Here is a 16704-nt window from a genome sequence, read left to right as displayed (position 1 = left end):
ACAATTCAGATAAAAGCTTCATTTCACCTTGGCTAATTGGCTGATAATGGAGTCAGCCACTCAATGATGTCTGTGCAACTTGTGTTTAGTCAGGTAGTCAAGTAGAAGCTCTTATTATGTGTACACATTGGATCACAGACCAAGTCACGGGGTGGGGGAAACGATACTACCCACAGTCCCTTAGGAATAACACATGTAAGTCAAAAGAAGACTTTTATGCATGTGCATGTCTCTCTCTCTCTCTCTCTCTCTCTCTCTCCCTCCCTCGCTCCCCCTTTCCCTCCGCGCTTCACTTCAGATCCCACACATACAAATTTGCAAAGTGAGGTGCATTTTATTGTGCGAGCAAAACTACTGAATGTTCCATATATTCCATCACATTCAGTTGTATCTAAATGGTAAGTATCAATACAGGGTCTCTTCTTTCAGTTAATCACTAATCACTGGCAGCGGCACACTGTGTCTAGGCACACCCAAAGTCACATTTGTGACTGGGACACCCAAAGATCAGTGCTTCAGAGGGTCCCCTGGTAAGAAATCTCAATTTTCCCATGGTCCACACACAAATTACTCCGGTACCCACATTAGAGGAACTCTGCCACCACAACTGGCTTAGAGTTCATCATTTTGGTTTATAAAACCATGTTAATAAACATACAGAAATAATAGCAGTGTTTTGTGTGCTTGTATTTTTAACAGAAATGAAAAATGTTGAGAGGAAAACCCATTAGTGCCTCCTTTCACCAAGTGCACCTTTTTCCAAAACATTAAAATACAGCTAACAGACACAGGATGCGTATAATTGTTTAATAGAATGAAAGCAGTTGATATATTTAAAAAAACCAAAAACAAATCCAGTCTTATCACTGCAGCTATTATTTATTCTTTTAATCAGCTTAATTAATGAGCAATATAATCTCCTTTTTTAAAGAGGGAAAAAATAAAAGGCAATTACAGATGCAATCGCCACACGCAATTGTCCTGGAGTGCATATTAATTACACTGGCATTGCTTTCCCAATGTTAATGAGCCATTTACATGCAAATTGCAGGGGATTGTTTTTGTACAGTCCAGTCCAGACCCTGTCTCAAAACGTCTGCACGCGGGAAGCACCAGTGAAGGTATTCAAATTTGATTCTTTTTTTAAGGCCCATCTATTGTGTCCAGTCAAATGTGAACACCTGGGGAGAGGGAAATGCAAAATGTAGATGGACTATGAATAAGATGAGTCATCCCTTCTATTTGTCACATCAAAAAAGGACATTTCCCTCCCATTACAGGACAGGTGTTTGGCAAACAGCTCCGCACCCTTTAAAATATGCACGTTTTCTTTTGAAACTTGAAAATATGAATAACCTTTGATAATACTGAAGTTTATACAGGAAAAAAGAGGTGCCACCTTGTTGCCCAAAGTTCAGTGAAGAGATATGGTGGTACGCTATCCCTGGACTTCCAATCACAAAAGGAAAAAAGTATGCCAGTCCTCCACTAACACAACATGAAAGAAATGCTATGCAGGAAGTCAGAAAGGATAGAAGTGCTGCCTCCATTAACAAGTGAAATGAAAACAAGCCTTTGATATATGAATCCTACACTTTATTCCTGTATAAAATATATGTGCAGTTTTAGAAATGAAATTCAAAGGCTTTTGTCTATTGTTAAACGTCCTTAATGAAAAGCTAGAGACACTGAATGTGAGAAGGGGCCACTCCAAGGAGGCAGAGGCAGCTGCTGAATTATTCAGTGCTGATTGTGCTATTATCCCCAGATGACTTGGGTGAAGCACTTCACCTGTGTGAGTGCACTCCTGTCCAGCGGGGGAGAGCAGCACCATGGCCTGGCCACTCTGCACCCTGCTTCTGCATCACACAAAAGCATATCTTTCCATCCCAAGACCTACAGCCACCGGTATCAGGTTAATGACATCACTGTAGGTTAGTGATGATCCTATGCCCGGTTCTGTTCATGATGTGTTCTTGTGTTCTAATCACTTATTAATTTATGTGTAAGATGCACGGGGGAGGTGCAGACAGAGAATTGCATATCCTGTGAAGAAACAGGCCTCTTGCCTTGCAACTTGAAGTGGATATTCAGAAGAGCTGGAGAGGTATATTACACAGACATAAACAAGCTTGATTCTACAATGAAGCATAAGAATATGAAACAATCAAGGAGATGAATGAAGATCATGTTTTCCTCAGGCTGCTAATGACAGCTGTGTTTCAGTTTTCAGATTTTAGTTCTGAGGCACATTGCAAAGAAGGCACAGGTGGTCGTTCAATCTAATGAGTTTAATGCAGATGAAGGCATGGTCTGCTAAATTCTTGGGTCGACATATCACTGGGTGACAGTGCGCGAAAATACTAATTGCGAGTGAACCTCAGAAAGGATTACTGCAGTACCGTCTCAACTTTGTTTCCGTGAAGCTCAGCGACTGTGAAAGACGATAATCGGCGTTTTAGACTGCAGCCCAAAGCAATCACAACGCAGCAGTCCAAATTAGTCAGAGTGATTTAACACTCGCCATACTTCACCCCTTCAGAAGGCCAGCCATCTGAAAACCCGACTTGAGTGCCAGAAGCACCAATGTCGCTGTCAAAGCACAAAACCCATCCATCTTACGGAATATTTCTGGAACGCATCCAAACATACACTTGAGCTTAAGGAGACTTCATAATTTATGAATAGGAGAGTAAGTGTGTAAGAATTTTTTTTTAGGATTAGTAGCTCAGTGAATGAGATTTTTTTATGAGATCTACTGAAAAACTCAGTTAACCTCAGATGCTCTAAAGTCATTAAATTTCTTTGTTTCCAGTTAGAGTAGCTCAAACGTTGACCCAGTACAGAAAGAAGGGAAATTTGAAGCTATTTATCTCTGTTAAGACAGTGGACAGAAGTGTGTGTCGAAGATGATAGATACAAGATGTTTTTCAAGGATCAGAAATGCTTCTGATAAAAACTGCCCCAAGACTTTTTTCCCCTTGGGAGTCCCAACAGTAGGCCTTAATCTGTGGCCTTTCTCCAACAATGAGATCATGTCAAAGTGTGATGTGTTTGACAGGTCTGAAAACATAAAACAGCCTGAACATCCAATTTTCACCTGGACTGTGAGGCTTCATGACAAAACCGTTCCAAGTGCATCTCACCCACACACCACCCATCAGCACAAGACTGAGACCAGAATGCCCACTGAGGGGTAGGGGGAGAGATAAAGGAGAAGGATTTACAGAAGAGGGTAATCCCACAGAGACAGTACTAAAACTGTATTCCCTACCTGACTGAAATTAAATCAGTTCTCATTGTCTCTCTGCACACCTTCCACAGGGACGAATGGATCAGTGACATGGCGAGCAAAAATCTGTCTTTTTGAAGACACGCTTGCTCTTTACTCTGGCTCAAGAATAAATAAGGAGACAGTAGCGAGGCTTACACGTGAAATTCTCAAAGGCGCAGCATGAGAAGGCAGATGGTTAACTGCAATATTGATCAGCAGTGATTCTGTGGAACTGCCATGGAATTTAGATCTAAGCCAGATACACAAACATGGCCAGAGGACAGCGGCTAGATTTACTGTGTTTAAAAAGTGAGAAAGAGGGTGAAGTTTAATACCGTCGAAAAGGCAACATTACAAATTACCCTTTGCAATGGCCTCAACTGAGGGCAGACTCCCAGGCAGACAGAAGCCTGTGTGGAGCAGGAGACTGGTAAATTGAGCCAGTTATCTGTCATTACGTTTTTATAGCATATCAGTCTGATTTCTATCTGTGGCAGCTGCCCCCAGGAGAATAAGGGCCCTGTAAAAATGACCTCATACCTCAAGCTCCTCCCTGCACACACATACACATGCAAAGACACACACACACACGCACACCCACATACACACAAATGCAAAGACCCACACACACGCACATACACACACACACACACACACACACACACACACACACACATACACGCAGAGGCACGCACGTGCACCCGCACTTACACACACACATGCGAGCTGGTGAAGACACACACGCTGTTGCCACAAGCACAGGTTAAAACAAGGCAGCAGGAAGAGGCCTGTAAAACCTTCACACTTTATTAATCTGATGACAGCTCCACGGAGAACGTGCGCGGGGCGCTGAATTTACGGCTCTCCCATTGCTCCCTGGTGCACCTACTGAGCACGACTTGCTATTAAAGCCAACAGTATAATCAGCAGCGCTACCTTAACCCCCCTACTCCCACCACCGCACAGTCTGCCTCAACTTAGCCCTTCATTGCTCACTCAACACACCAACTGCGACTGGCACGCCCAATCTAGCTGTCTCCGTGTCCATGCCAGTGGAAGCGGAACCATCTTTCCCTTCCAAAATAGCCCCTCTGAAAGCCCCCAGGATGAATTGAGAGGTAAGGCATTTGGCTTAAGCTGAAATGACTGGCATAAATGGGAGGCAGAGACAGAAACCAAGCCCCACTCCTGCTGCTGACAAAATTAAAATAAAGACAATAATGTGCAGAGACTTCATGACTGACTCCTGGAGGCTGTCACACAGCTGGATCCAATAATGAGCTCAGTTAAAATGATGGTGACAGATTTTACACCATGTAATTCACTTGATCTCCCTTGGTCAATATCAAATTAAAATTTATTTCAGAAACAGAAAACAGTGTACAGCACGGCAAACATGTTATATTTTCATTTCATTCATCACTGACCCTTGCTACCTTTCGGTATTTTAAAAGCACTATTAATTATAATACATATAATAAAATATAGCACTACATACAGTACATTTTATTTGTATTGATTACTCTGCCCTAGTAAAACACTTTGAGCATTCCGGTGTGAAATTAATGTTCTCTATAAAATATATCATTATTGTGGTTGTTGTTACAGTATTACTATTAATGTGAATTCTATTACAGTGGAGTTGGTTGAAGTCCTGGTATTACTTCATGATTATACCAATGAACAAGGCTTCCAGTGGGTCTACAAATGGCAGGGATATACATGAAATCCTTTGGCTGAAGGCATACAATTGTCTAAGCCCTGGAGGTGCTGTCTGACTATCTACAGTAGGGTTCACACCACCATGCCCTGCAATTTTACCTGAGCTTTCCCTCTGCGAGCAGCTCGTGGGACGGGTCTTCACAGAGCAGCCGACTGGTCTCCACATCCAGCAGGTACACAAATACACTCTCCTGCAAAACAGATCGGAGGTCAGCTTACTGCAAAATGACACAGAGACAAGCTGTGGAGACAGGCAAATCTGAAAAGCAGAGACAGAGAGGGCAAGGAATAGTAAGCATGCATATTATCCATTCAGAGCACGCTAAAAGCGATTTATGCTTATGCTTAACTCAAGTGGCTGATGCTGCATCAGATCCATGTAATGCAGCAGAGGGAACTTTCATAATTTGTATAATACCATATAAATCTTTATTTATTGGATTTATTTTGGGGGAAGTTTGCTTAATGTATTTCACCAGTTATGAGGCCCATGTTATGCCTCGTCTGGGGTTTCCTTTTAGTCTGTTGTGACCTTGCGTGATATTTTCAAACTCAATCAGCAGAATTTCAGCTATTCATTAGAGGTTCCTCAGACGGCCTCCTGTGTCGTTGTTTTTTTTCCTGTAGCTTTGTAAAGAGAGAAACCATCTGCTCAGCTTTCCCCTCCAGAGGAAAATGTCTCTGGTCTTACCGCCAGAGATTTTTAGAAGGTTTTGTGCAATTTGGAGGAGGTACTGCAGGAACACCAGCCAGAGCTGTGTTACAGCATCATACCTGGGTTACAGTCTTAACTGCTGTGGAAAGATCTGAGCCATGAAAAGATCAAGGCCATTGCCTATATATATGGGAGGGTCAGTGCGGCGTGGAGTGCGCATTCCTCTGTCTACAGCGGCACTACATCGAGCCCTTCCAGCGTGCTGAAAGTTTCTGAGGTCTGAGAGTAGATGACATGGGAGCCGGCTCAAAACATCTGGGTTTGGGGGCCAAGAAAATCCCAGCCTTCCTCAGCAGTTTCGTGCCATATCCAGCTGGCCTCAGCCCTCTGAAGAAAACAATCAGCGGAGATTGCAGCCGCAGCTTGGAGGTTGTTTTTCTGTGAGTACCATTACTCTTCTTTTTAGTCTGATTAACCTCAGTGTGTTTGCGGCTGACAGTCCACCCCACATCTAAATGACATCACCCCCACCCCCACCCCTGCACACGCACACACACACACACACTCACCATTCACCCCAAGATCACTGAAGTAGGTCCTGTCACAAAAACATTAATTTCCCCTGGAAAAAAATCCTTCCTAATCAATGACATAAGCCTTTAAAATTTCCTGCCACTGTCCACCCTCTGAAATTAAATCTGAAATCGAATGGGTCCTCACATTCAAAAAGGCAGATCTCACTGAGATTTGAAAAATGAGCCCATTCATTCTTCAGGGATGGCTATTACAATCTTTATTGCTTTCCTATTTTTACCAAAGCTTTATTTATTAAAGAATGGACTCTTCCAAAATGATATATACAAAATTGGAACGAAGCTCAATATAAGGAGACTACTGAGGGACAGAGAAAAGTACCTTAATCTGAAACCACCTCTCAAAAGGTAAGAAGTGGGCACCATGAGGGCCAACCGCATAAGTTTCTATTACGATCGAGACATGCTGGAAATTAGGGTCAGAGTTCGCCATTGTCAATAGCCAATGTTAATAATGGCTCAACAGCCCAGCGTGACCCCAATTAGACAGCAAATTAACTTTCTCAATACTTACCCCAGAGCTGGAGCTGTCAAACACTGCAGGCACAATCAGTGCCTTCAAGCTTTATGAACTACACCAGGAGCCACGGACTGCCATTTCACTTTTTCCCCTCCCCCATTCAGATACACACACTGTCCGCTTGCAAGATGAAAGCACCGGAGATGGGACAAATTGGATTGCTTCTTTTAATTTGTCTGAAACGTCAAGGGAGTCCTGCGTCTGTTTTTTTTTTTTTTTTCTGACTCACTGTGCCCTGTGCGGAACTCATCAGAGAGTGCGCAGGCTGCTTCCCGCCATTACCCCGGATAGGCGTTATCAATTGCATAGAGAAACCCGGGACACAAATGAGGTCATGACCTGGACAAACCAAATGTCATAAGTAGACATGTCACAATGCACAGGGCAAGAACACAGTCGCATATCACACAAGGCTAGAACACAGTCCAAAATCATATGAGATTAGAACACACAGACCCATATCATACAAAACTAGAACACAGTCCCATATAATACAAAATAAGAACAAAGTAACTTATCACACAAGGCTAGAACATAGTCCCAAATCACACAAGATTAGAACACAGTGCCATATCATGCAAGCTAGAATACAGTCCCAAATCATCTAAGATTAGAACACAGTCCCATATCATATAAGATTAGAACACAGTCCCTTTGCTTTAGTCGAGCATTAGGATAAAACTGCATAAAGGCATGACAATAACACAATAACTAAAATCAGTAAAACAACCACAAAATTACGTGGACTTAAAACATGATTACTGTTCAATTGCTGACCAATTACCGTTCAGATGAACAATTTAGGGTAGTTTTGGGTAATTTGGGTCAAATTAGTGGCAATATAACATAATGACATTAGCCATAAATGTGATTCTTATTAGAATTTATGTAATGTGTGTAATAATAACAAGTAGCAACCCCGTTAAATTTGAATCCAGTATTTGCACAGCTCTATTGTCCTGAAACTGACCTTCAGGTAACCAAAAATATATTAGAATTATTACACTTAACTATACCTACAGAGGGTAGGAGACTAAATATAATGATAAGTTAATTATAAATATTTTTTGTACTGTTGCTTGCAATTTTCATGGTGTCATGGTGATCCTAGGAGAACCTATGTCTTCTAAAACACTAAATGACGTCTAAATCTTTAGCGAAATATTTGGCATTAGAGAAGATGTATTGCATGGGGAAGAGTCATACCACTTTGGGGAGCACAGCCTCCAGCACCTCTTTGATGACTTCCCGCAAGGAGCTGGTTTCAATGATGGAGGCAAGCCTGAGCAAAGCATCCTGGGGGGGAAAAAGCAAGAAAAAAAAAGATTCAAATCAGGAGATAGAAAGTCCTTTTAATGGCAACCACTGGGGTGGCGCTCAGTCGGTGGCATGTACTTGTCACATTGCAGACCAGCAACCTCATCTGTTCAGTCAGGTACCCACAGTCTGCCTGCACAATGCCTCTGACTCAGTTAGGGACTGTGTGAGCTGATCTGCATGAACTGATAAAAAGGATGCACCAGCTTGACATCATGTGTTTCAGAGGTGAGAAAGAGCCTATCATAACAGAACATGTCTTATTAATAAAGCCTCATCATCAGTATCACTGCCCGGGCTTACACTGAGAGAACTAAGAGGATTCATTAGCCGTTAAATTAAGCTAATTGAGACAAAGGTTGTCTATTTATGAAGGTAGGAGGGACTCCAATGACCTCTATGAAGCCACAGAGGTTCAGGTTCTCAGCTTCACCCGAAAAGGCAAAATCATGTACAATGCCCCAATTTATGAAGCGTCATTTTGCACCCACAAAGGGCGTACTTTTTCATTAGCACTTAGTGTGTAATGATTTTTGGTGCTTAATACTATAGTGAATGAAAATACTAGGGCTTTTTTGTTACTCACAAAACAATAGTTGCCTTTTTTTCTTTATTCAGACAGAGCGAAAGCAGAGAGGGTAACAGATTGAGAAGGCATCATAGCACAGAAAGTGTCGTGGAAGCGGATCGAACCCCCAAACACATGGGATGGACATAGTCAGCCGCCCTAAAATCATGTTACACATCTTGCCATGTCTTTCTCATTTTCGTGAACAGATTGAGAAAATGTGACTTCTGTTTTTGTGCCAGGGGTAGTCATGAGCATTACAATGAAAGCTGAAATAATGAAGCTGAATCTTTACAATAGCACATACTCTCTGCGTGGCTCTACCCCTAGGTGCTAAATAGATGGTAATTCAATTTACTGCACAATTGTACAAGGCCATTCGTTTATGTCATGCAGCTTTCACACAGAATAAATGAAAAAGAATTGGTGTGAAGAGCACCATGACTAACTGTCAAGAAACTAGTTTTTCAAGCATCCTACAATCCTCTGAGAAAAAGTTAAAGCTGGAAAATCTCCAAAACAATAAAAGGTTTATGCATATAATAAAGTAATCCAATGCAGATATGACTTTAAGAGCAGGATACTAGCTATGATACACTGTTCTTCAAGTTGGAAAGGTTTTGATATACCAGTTATTAATCAGTTTTACAGCATGTCGACAAATGCAAAAATGAACGTTCTAATAGTTTGAACATTGGCAAGCTCAAGACTGCAGTCACAGCTGAAGGGCCACTTTCCTCTGTGTCATTTTGTCATTGAAAACAATAGCTCGCCTGGTGACTTGGCACAATGGCACCTTTGAGGAGAGGAAGGCACGGAGATGCAAAGGGCACTGTGAGGAGTGAGACGGAGTCAGGTGGAGGGCAGACAGCTCTGCAGCCCCTGGTCTGGGCCGGAGGAAAACAGGGCTGCACACTGCTAACCCCAAACTGAGCCGTGGGGAGCTACGCCATAACTGCCTCTCAGTGAAAGCCATCAAGCGCTGCTTCCAAAGCTTAGCGGAACAAGACAAGATGCAGAGTTTATTTTCTGTGGTGTTTGCTCTAAATATTGAACCATTATCAGAGGACACACGTTAATAAAGAGAAAAATACAAGCGGTGAAATTATTTCCCTTCAGATGTGTACCTTTCTGCAATTGAGCTTTTTAATTCAATTGAGTTCCCAGCTGAATCTCTCCTGCTTTCAAATGTACTTTCACAGTAAAAGTTCACCAAGCCTCCTTTGATCATTTCCAATTTCAACTGAAAGGCCTCTTCAGTGTACTGAGAAGAAAAAAACTAAACACCAGAAATCTATTTCTGCCACTGAACTGCAATTCAATTAATTCAAAATGGACTAAACAGCTTTGAAAATACCAATTACAGTAAGCAGAGAGGAGCTTCATGGCCGCAGGCAAACGTGTTTTTATAGAATATGTCTACCAGATTTTCCAAAGCTCAATAAACCTCATACATATCAGACATTTTAAGGAGTCATTACCAGATGTAAATATTACAAAGGAATATTTCTTTAATTGGCAAGCATCAGAACATATTTGACTGCATGAATTATATAGAAATCAAAATCTGAAGCAACTGCTACTTATTTTATTCAGTCAGATCCCAAATATTGAAGATTCAAGAATTTTATAAACCTGGATATCATGAACATTGGGTGATCCAAGGCAAAGGAAGGGCAGTGATGAACTGGAGCTTAACCCTTCATTCACACTGCGAGCAATTCAGTTGATGGGTTGCTCAAGTGTACTGTGGATGCTGATCATTGCTAATGTAATCTGCTGGTCAAAGCAAAACTATTCCAGGTAGCCCTTGAATTACAGTTGTGCTACATTCTTTCCAACTTTTCAAATTCAGTTTAAATTCTGTTTACAGGTTGATTATTTTTTACATTGCTGGCTTGCATAAAAGAACAACCGTGCAGGTGCAGGTAACACTCTAAGTATTATCCATTTATATAGCTGGAAATTGACAATATTTTCTGTAAGTGCTACAGGTAGGTTAAGAATCTTGTTCAAAGGTAAGACGACAATGTCACACCTAACATTTGAACCAAACACTTATTTTCCTTTGCAGCTTTAAAAGCCAGCAACTGTGGTTGTCGCCCTTTTTCTGCAGTGTTGCTATGACACTTGGGACAACGGTGGAAAGCTTTTACCGATGCAGCGAGAAGTGTAGTTGTTTTTCAATTCCTTGACACAGAACAAGGCCCGTCTCTGACCACCAGCGAATTCAAGCTATGAATATTTTGAAACAGAGGACAACACACATGCTGTTTCTAGGTCCCTTGCCTGCTCAGGAGAAAAGGCTCCGTCAATCGCTGTGCACTTCACAGTTCAGGATTACCTATCATGGATCTCCTTCCCCCAAATCATAATTCAAGTAGAGGCTGCATAATAATCAGTGCAGAGATAATGCTGGATTGGCAGTATGCCTGGCTGAAAATGTTCAAGAAGAAGAGGTGGGCCCCTGCAGAGCTTTAAACCCGAAGGGCATTGCATGACTTAATTGTCCCCCTTAAAGAAAAACATCCATTACCAAAACAGACATTTAGAGGTATTACAGAGGGATCGCAGATGTTAACAGGCAGTGTGTACAGACGCGCGACAAAAGGGCTCATGCTCCAGCTAGCAAGAGGAAGAGCCAGTCCACATTGATTAGTTATCACTTTCTGCAGTTAAAGAGGAAGCGCAATCGGCGAGCACTTTCTGTGACATACTGGTGTGCACTTAGAACATATAAAATAAAATGAAATGAGAAGCACAGTGAGAGATGACAATCCTTAAAAGGATATATCAAACACGACATCTTGGTAACAATACTCATACAAACAGACATTTTGCAACTCATGATGATAAACTACACCACTGGGAGCAGTAAGGGGAATCAATTATAACACGGAAGCAGTAAAATTAAAAAAATGATTTTCCTAATTAGATACTCCAGTTTTTCAGGCAATTATCATAATACAGTAAATGTCTTTGGGCAGAAAACAAAATGTTAAGTCATTGCAGGTTGCTAATTTACACAACTTCAATTACCAGCAGTTTGAGAGCAATATTAGATGGAACACAATTATGACTGAGTCATAGATTTTAATTGCAAGCACCTTTTTCTCTCTATTTTGGAATGCAACATTTTGAACCAAACTTCTGAATTTCTGACAGTCTGATCTTTTCAACCAGGCCCGTCAGATTTCTGTGTCCCCACCTGCCCTTGTGAAATCCTTTCTTTGAGTGAGCCAAAAATCCGAAATGGCAAGAGTGAAGTGGAAGCACTGAGGCTCAAACAATGGTGTTGGCTTTTTAAGATACTGTGTATTCAAGAATGACAAGAAGAAGTCATAGTAAATACAGAGGCACTTTCTTAGTTACTTAGAAGTGCATTGACCTTGCTGTATTTTCTAGCATTGCTGCGCTATTTATAACTTTTTTCCTGTTCAGTTCTGCAAAAATCCTATCAGAAATTATGCATGTAAAATCAATCTATACAACCAGACTAGTCGCCCTAATAAATATATATTCAGCGAACCATCCCATACCTGCATAAAAATGACACACCAAACCTGGAAGAATAACAGGGGTAGGCGCTAATTATTCTTGTTTGAAATGATCAGTAAATCTTTGCATTACAAGACTAAGTGTAAAACATTATTAAAGCAAGATTTACTGATCATATTTGACATTCAATTCATAAGATGTTGCATGCCTCTAGGGACAAAACATCATTTCACTTCATTCTTGTCTCGTGTAGCATAATTAAAATGATCACACGGAACAGTGGCAGATTCTAAATCTGTAATTAATTAAAATAGGTTGATATTTGCCTTCCTGTTTTATTGATGACAAGGTGTGCATTTGCAACAGCAAATATAACTTTGTGGAACACATCAGTTCAACAGTGAAGCTGCAATATTAAATGCAGTCTTCCATGTTCTGATGCTTGATTAGCCAGCCACATGGGTCGTGCAAACATTGCTTTCTATGTAATATGATATTTCAAGATAAAAAATTAAAAGAAAATTAGATGCAGTTGACTTTTAAGGGTAAAAATAATCAATAATCTGGGGGGCATTGGTGGCTTAATGCACTTTAGTATAGATCACTCATACAACAAATCTTCATGCACTGCAATAGTAAGACTCATTAAACCAAAACATTACATCAAGTTGCCCCTTAGGTTGATTAACCTTTCCCACTAATTAATCGCAGCAAGAGGGAGTAAAATGTCAAGATAAGCTGGGTGACAGTGCCAAAGGAATTTACTGTGATCCATGACAACCCCCATCTACTGGATCTATACAGCACCCTTTGACAGTAATTACTTAGACTATGAGAGCTTAATTTAAGGCTGGGACCCAAACAGGAACCCTTGCCACACAGCCACATTTGGCAACCCTTTTCCATACCTTTTATGGAGTTTCTTAAATAAGCAGTGACATTTGGGCAACCTGGTACCAAAATCACCATAAAATTTTCTACACCATAAGAATGTATTTCTGTATATTCTGTAGGAACACCTACAGTATGAGCCTAAATTTCTTCTAAAACGATAACGATCAACGATATATGTTGCAGAAATTAACCAGCATGCTGATGAATAAATCAGCATCTAGACAGTATAAATAGTGGCCTCCAGTGGAAACGCACAGGCAAGCTCATTGGAAATCCTGAGGAGACCTTGCCTCCCTTAGTTAATCCAATCTCCCATCGGGAGTGCAGACATGTCTGCACATTTTGTTGCGCAGACATGCATTTGACTATAATTTATCATTGAATTAAACCTCTATCTTCAGAGATTTGAAAAAGAGGTTTTAATTTCGTATTTTGGCCAGTTCTCCAAGGCATTTTTGAGTGTATACACATACACACACACACACACACAAACATCCATCCATCCATCCATTATCTATACCCGCTTATCCTGGGGAGGGCTGCAGGGGGTGCTGGAGACTATCCTAGCGTGCATTGGACAAGAGGCAGAAATATACCATGGTCAGGCCACGAATCTGTTGCAGGGCACACACCATTCATTCACACCTATGGACAATTAAGAGTCTCAAATTAGTCTACCTGCATGTCTTTGGACTGTGGGAGGAAAGCGGAGTACCCGGAGGAAAGGCCACACAGGAAGGCCCAAGCCGGATTTGAACCCAAGGCTTTCTTGCGAGGCTGACAGTGCTATCAACTGCACCACCGTTCCGCACCACACACAAACACAAACACAAAAAGCAGGCAGATGATGGAATAAAAACAGATGTCCACTGACTAGTCCTTTCATTATGATAAAAAAAAAATTAGAATGTAATAATGGTCAAAAAGGAGTTAGGGTTAGGATGAGGGAGTTCTATTATCTAATCCTTTCGAAATTTCAGTAAAATATATTTGGCTCGCAGGCTATCTGATGAACAAAAAAGGGTACTGGAAACAACAGACAAGAGTAGGACGATGTGGATGGGCAGCTACAGTATCTACTCAATGCCATACTTCACGGTTTAACAAGAAAAAAGCCACAAATTCTGAGACCACAGCCACTGATAAATCACACTACACAATAGAATAACCAGTCTTACTTTAACAGAGTTTACAAGAGTCCAAGCTGTATCAAATGCATTCTATCAGAGAAAAAATGTAATCTTGATGTAACACAGAACCTTTTACTGTGTAGGCAGGAGTGGAAATGGGGCATTCAATAGAGAGTGAAGAGGCAGAGTTTCCTGTCTTTTATTTTATGTTGTTCACATTGTTCACATAATGATCTGTACAGTGATAGTGCAAGTTTGAACAGAAACAGAGACAGACATACTTAGCAAAAGACTGAGTAGCATGAGAAACAAATAACCAGACAGAGACTGATCTACCATTAGTATATTCATGTACAGTAAACTGCTATACTGTTTAACCCTAGAATTGTGAAATTTAAAATAAAATTTAATTCCAGATATTCCATTCAATGTAATACCATATTTATTAGACAATTCCGTGCAGAAAAAATTATTATTAATTATTTTTTGATTGATGTTAAACTACAAATTAACCAAATTCAATTAAGAAGCCACATTAACACAAACATACCACCACCTCCCACAGCCTGTATGTGACAACGACAGTGACTAGTGGTCTCAAGTACATTCAAAATCCCATCTGTTTCCCCTTACAATGCCTCGCCCCATCAATCTAACAAACACAACTTGACATTTTATTATGGTTTGCTGCAATACAAAATGGACCATCTATCTCTGGTCCTCCAGTAGTATTATGACTTCTCTTGAATTTCAGGTTTCTGTGCCGACAGCCTACAGTTGAAATTCCCTGTAAATATCCAAGGGGATTTAAAAGAAACCTGCCAATGTGACACAAGTGAAAAGGCAAAGTTTCTTTGATCCAACCATGAAATTTTGTTGCCAGAAATAAAATATGCGTGTAGCTCTCAATTTTCTCATCTGTCATTTATGTCCAGTTGTAACAGTGCATTATAGCCAACAATGTTCCTAAAGACCCCCCAACCCCCAAGCATGTCCTGTGGGCCCACATTCCAGCAGGTTTTCAGAGCCCTGGAAACTGGATGGATGAATTAGTTCAATCAAGACCCTAATTGAAGCTGAAATCTAAGGTCAAATGACCAGATGGAATTTTCCATTCTAAAAACTGAACCTTTAAGCACGACTGGTTTGTAACTCCTTGTCAATACAATAAACATATTTGACCAACTGGTATGCATTGTAAAACAAGGGGCATAAGATCAGATGTTACATAGCAAGGATATCCAGCTGAAGCAAGCAGGAACACACCAAATAAACCATATTTCACAAAGCTGTCACTAGGCTGCAAATATTTATTCCGCGCAAGTCCGCTGAGATAAAGAGCAGGTTACACAGGTTTTTAAATGTGAATGACTTCTCCATGGAATTACATCTTAGGTGCAATTCCTATGCAACTAATCATTGGCAACTGTCAAGATCACTTTCATATTTCCCTAAAAGCTTCATTATTAATGAAGTTCTTGCATCTTCTAGATATTAACAAGCATGTCACATTTCAGGAAGCAAGATTATACTATAGTTACAAGACAGTGTTCCCTCCAAACACCCAAGACTGACACGTTATACTCCTGAGACCACAAGATCCTGATCTGAAAACATCATTTCAGTTCTTCAGGAACAATTAGCATTGGGTGTTTCTTACAGGATTGTAGTTGTTATCAACTCTGTGGCAAACACTGTCAGGCAAATATCACTGAATTCACAGAGTACAGAGTGGAAGATTTCACATAAATTGTTCAATGGCAGACAAACCATGTGTACACTGGCCTGAATAACCAGGCCAGCACACGTGTCACTGTGCAGCACTGTGCTCATCACCCTGGTCTCTGTCAGCCTGGGGTCCCCCGCCATACGTCTCATCGGAGCCTCGCTAGAGCACTGTCCACACATCTCCTCTCTCAGCTGCCATTATTCCAATACAGATCAAACGCATAGGCGTGCATGAAAGCACAAGGGAAAGCGGATTAACCCTGACCTTGGCCTACAGCTCAATTTAATCATGAAACATCACAGAGCATGTATCTAAAACCACATGGAGGAAAGATGTCACAGCAGCACGCTGTCCAGCTTTGACGTGCATCTAAGGATCACTTTCCTTGTATTTTTGTAGTTACATGTCCACAGAGACCACAAATATTTCTACATATACGTGACAACCCCATACAGTTATCTGTGAATAATATTTTTGACACACCTGTGTATGTGTACAGGCTTGCACTGTGTGCTTGACAGGCTGGCTATATGCCGGCAGAATTGATTTGAATTGTTTCTGATTAGCAGGGGAATCAAATATCCAGCTCCAGCATCTGAAATCATGCCTGGGTGCAGCTGTTATGACTGAGATAACAGAGAACACTGAAATCCTGTTGCCAGGTAAAGCCATGGGCTGCCTCTCCCACCAGCACGGCCAGTTTTTAAGTGACAGTGCCAGGTATTTGAGGGAAAATATGGTTTTAGCATGTGAGGTTTTTTTCACTTAAACGTCTGAGCATGGGGACACAGCCGGTGACTAGTT

General features: G+C 41.0%; 1 protein-coding gene across 6 annotated transcripts in view; it reads right to left on the bottom strand.

Moving 5' to 3' along the window:
• LOC118209630 (cGMP-dependent 3',5'-cyclic phosphodiesterase) overlaps positions 1–16704 on the bottom strand; it is a 168408-nt gene that overhangs the window by 42561 nt on the left and 109143 nt on the right. For all 6 annotated transcript variants that reach the window (XM_035385146.1, XM_035385147.1, XM_035385150.1 and 3 more), the window contains 2 exons: positions 7971–8060; positions 5096–5187 (listed from right to left, as the gene is read on the bottom strand). In XM_035385146.1, coding sequence (XP_035241037.1) covers positions 5096–5187; positions 7971–8060 — 182 coding nt within the window. The remainder of the gene's footprint in view (positions 1–5095; positions 5188–7970; positions 8061–16704) is intronic.

Source organism: Anguilla anguilla, chromosome 12 (assembly GCF_013347855.1).
Source record: "Anguilla anguilla isolate fAngAng1 chromosome 12, fAngAng1.pri, whole genome shotgun sequence".
Taxonomy (NCBI): Eukaryota; Metazoa; Chordata; class Actinopteri; order Anguilliformes; family Anguillidae; genus Anguilla; species Anguilla anguilla.
This window is presented reverse-complemented; position numbering and strand designations above follow the sequence as displayed.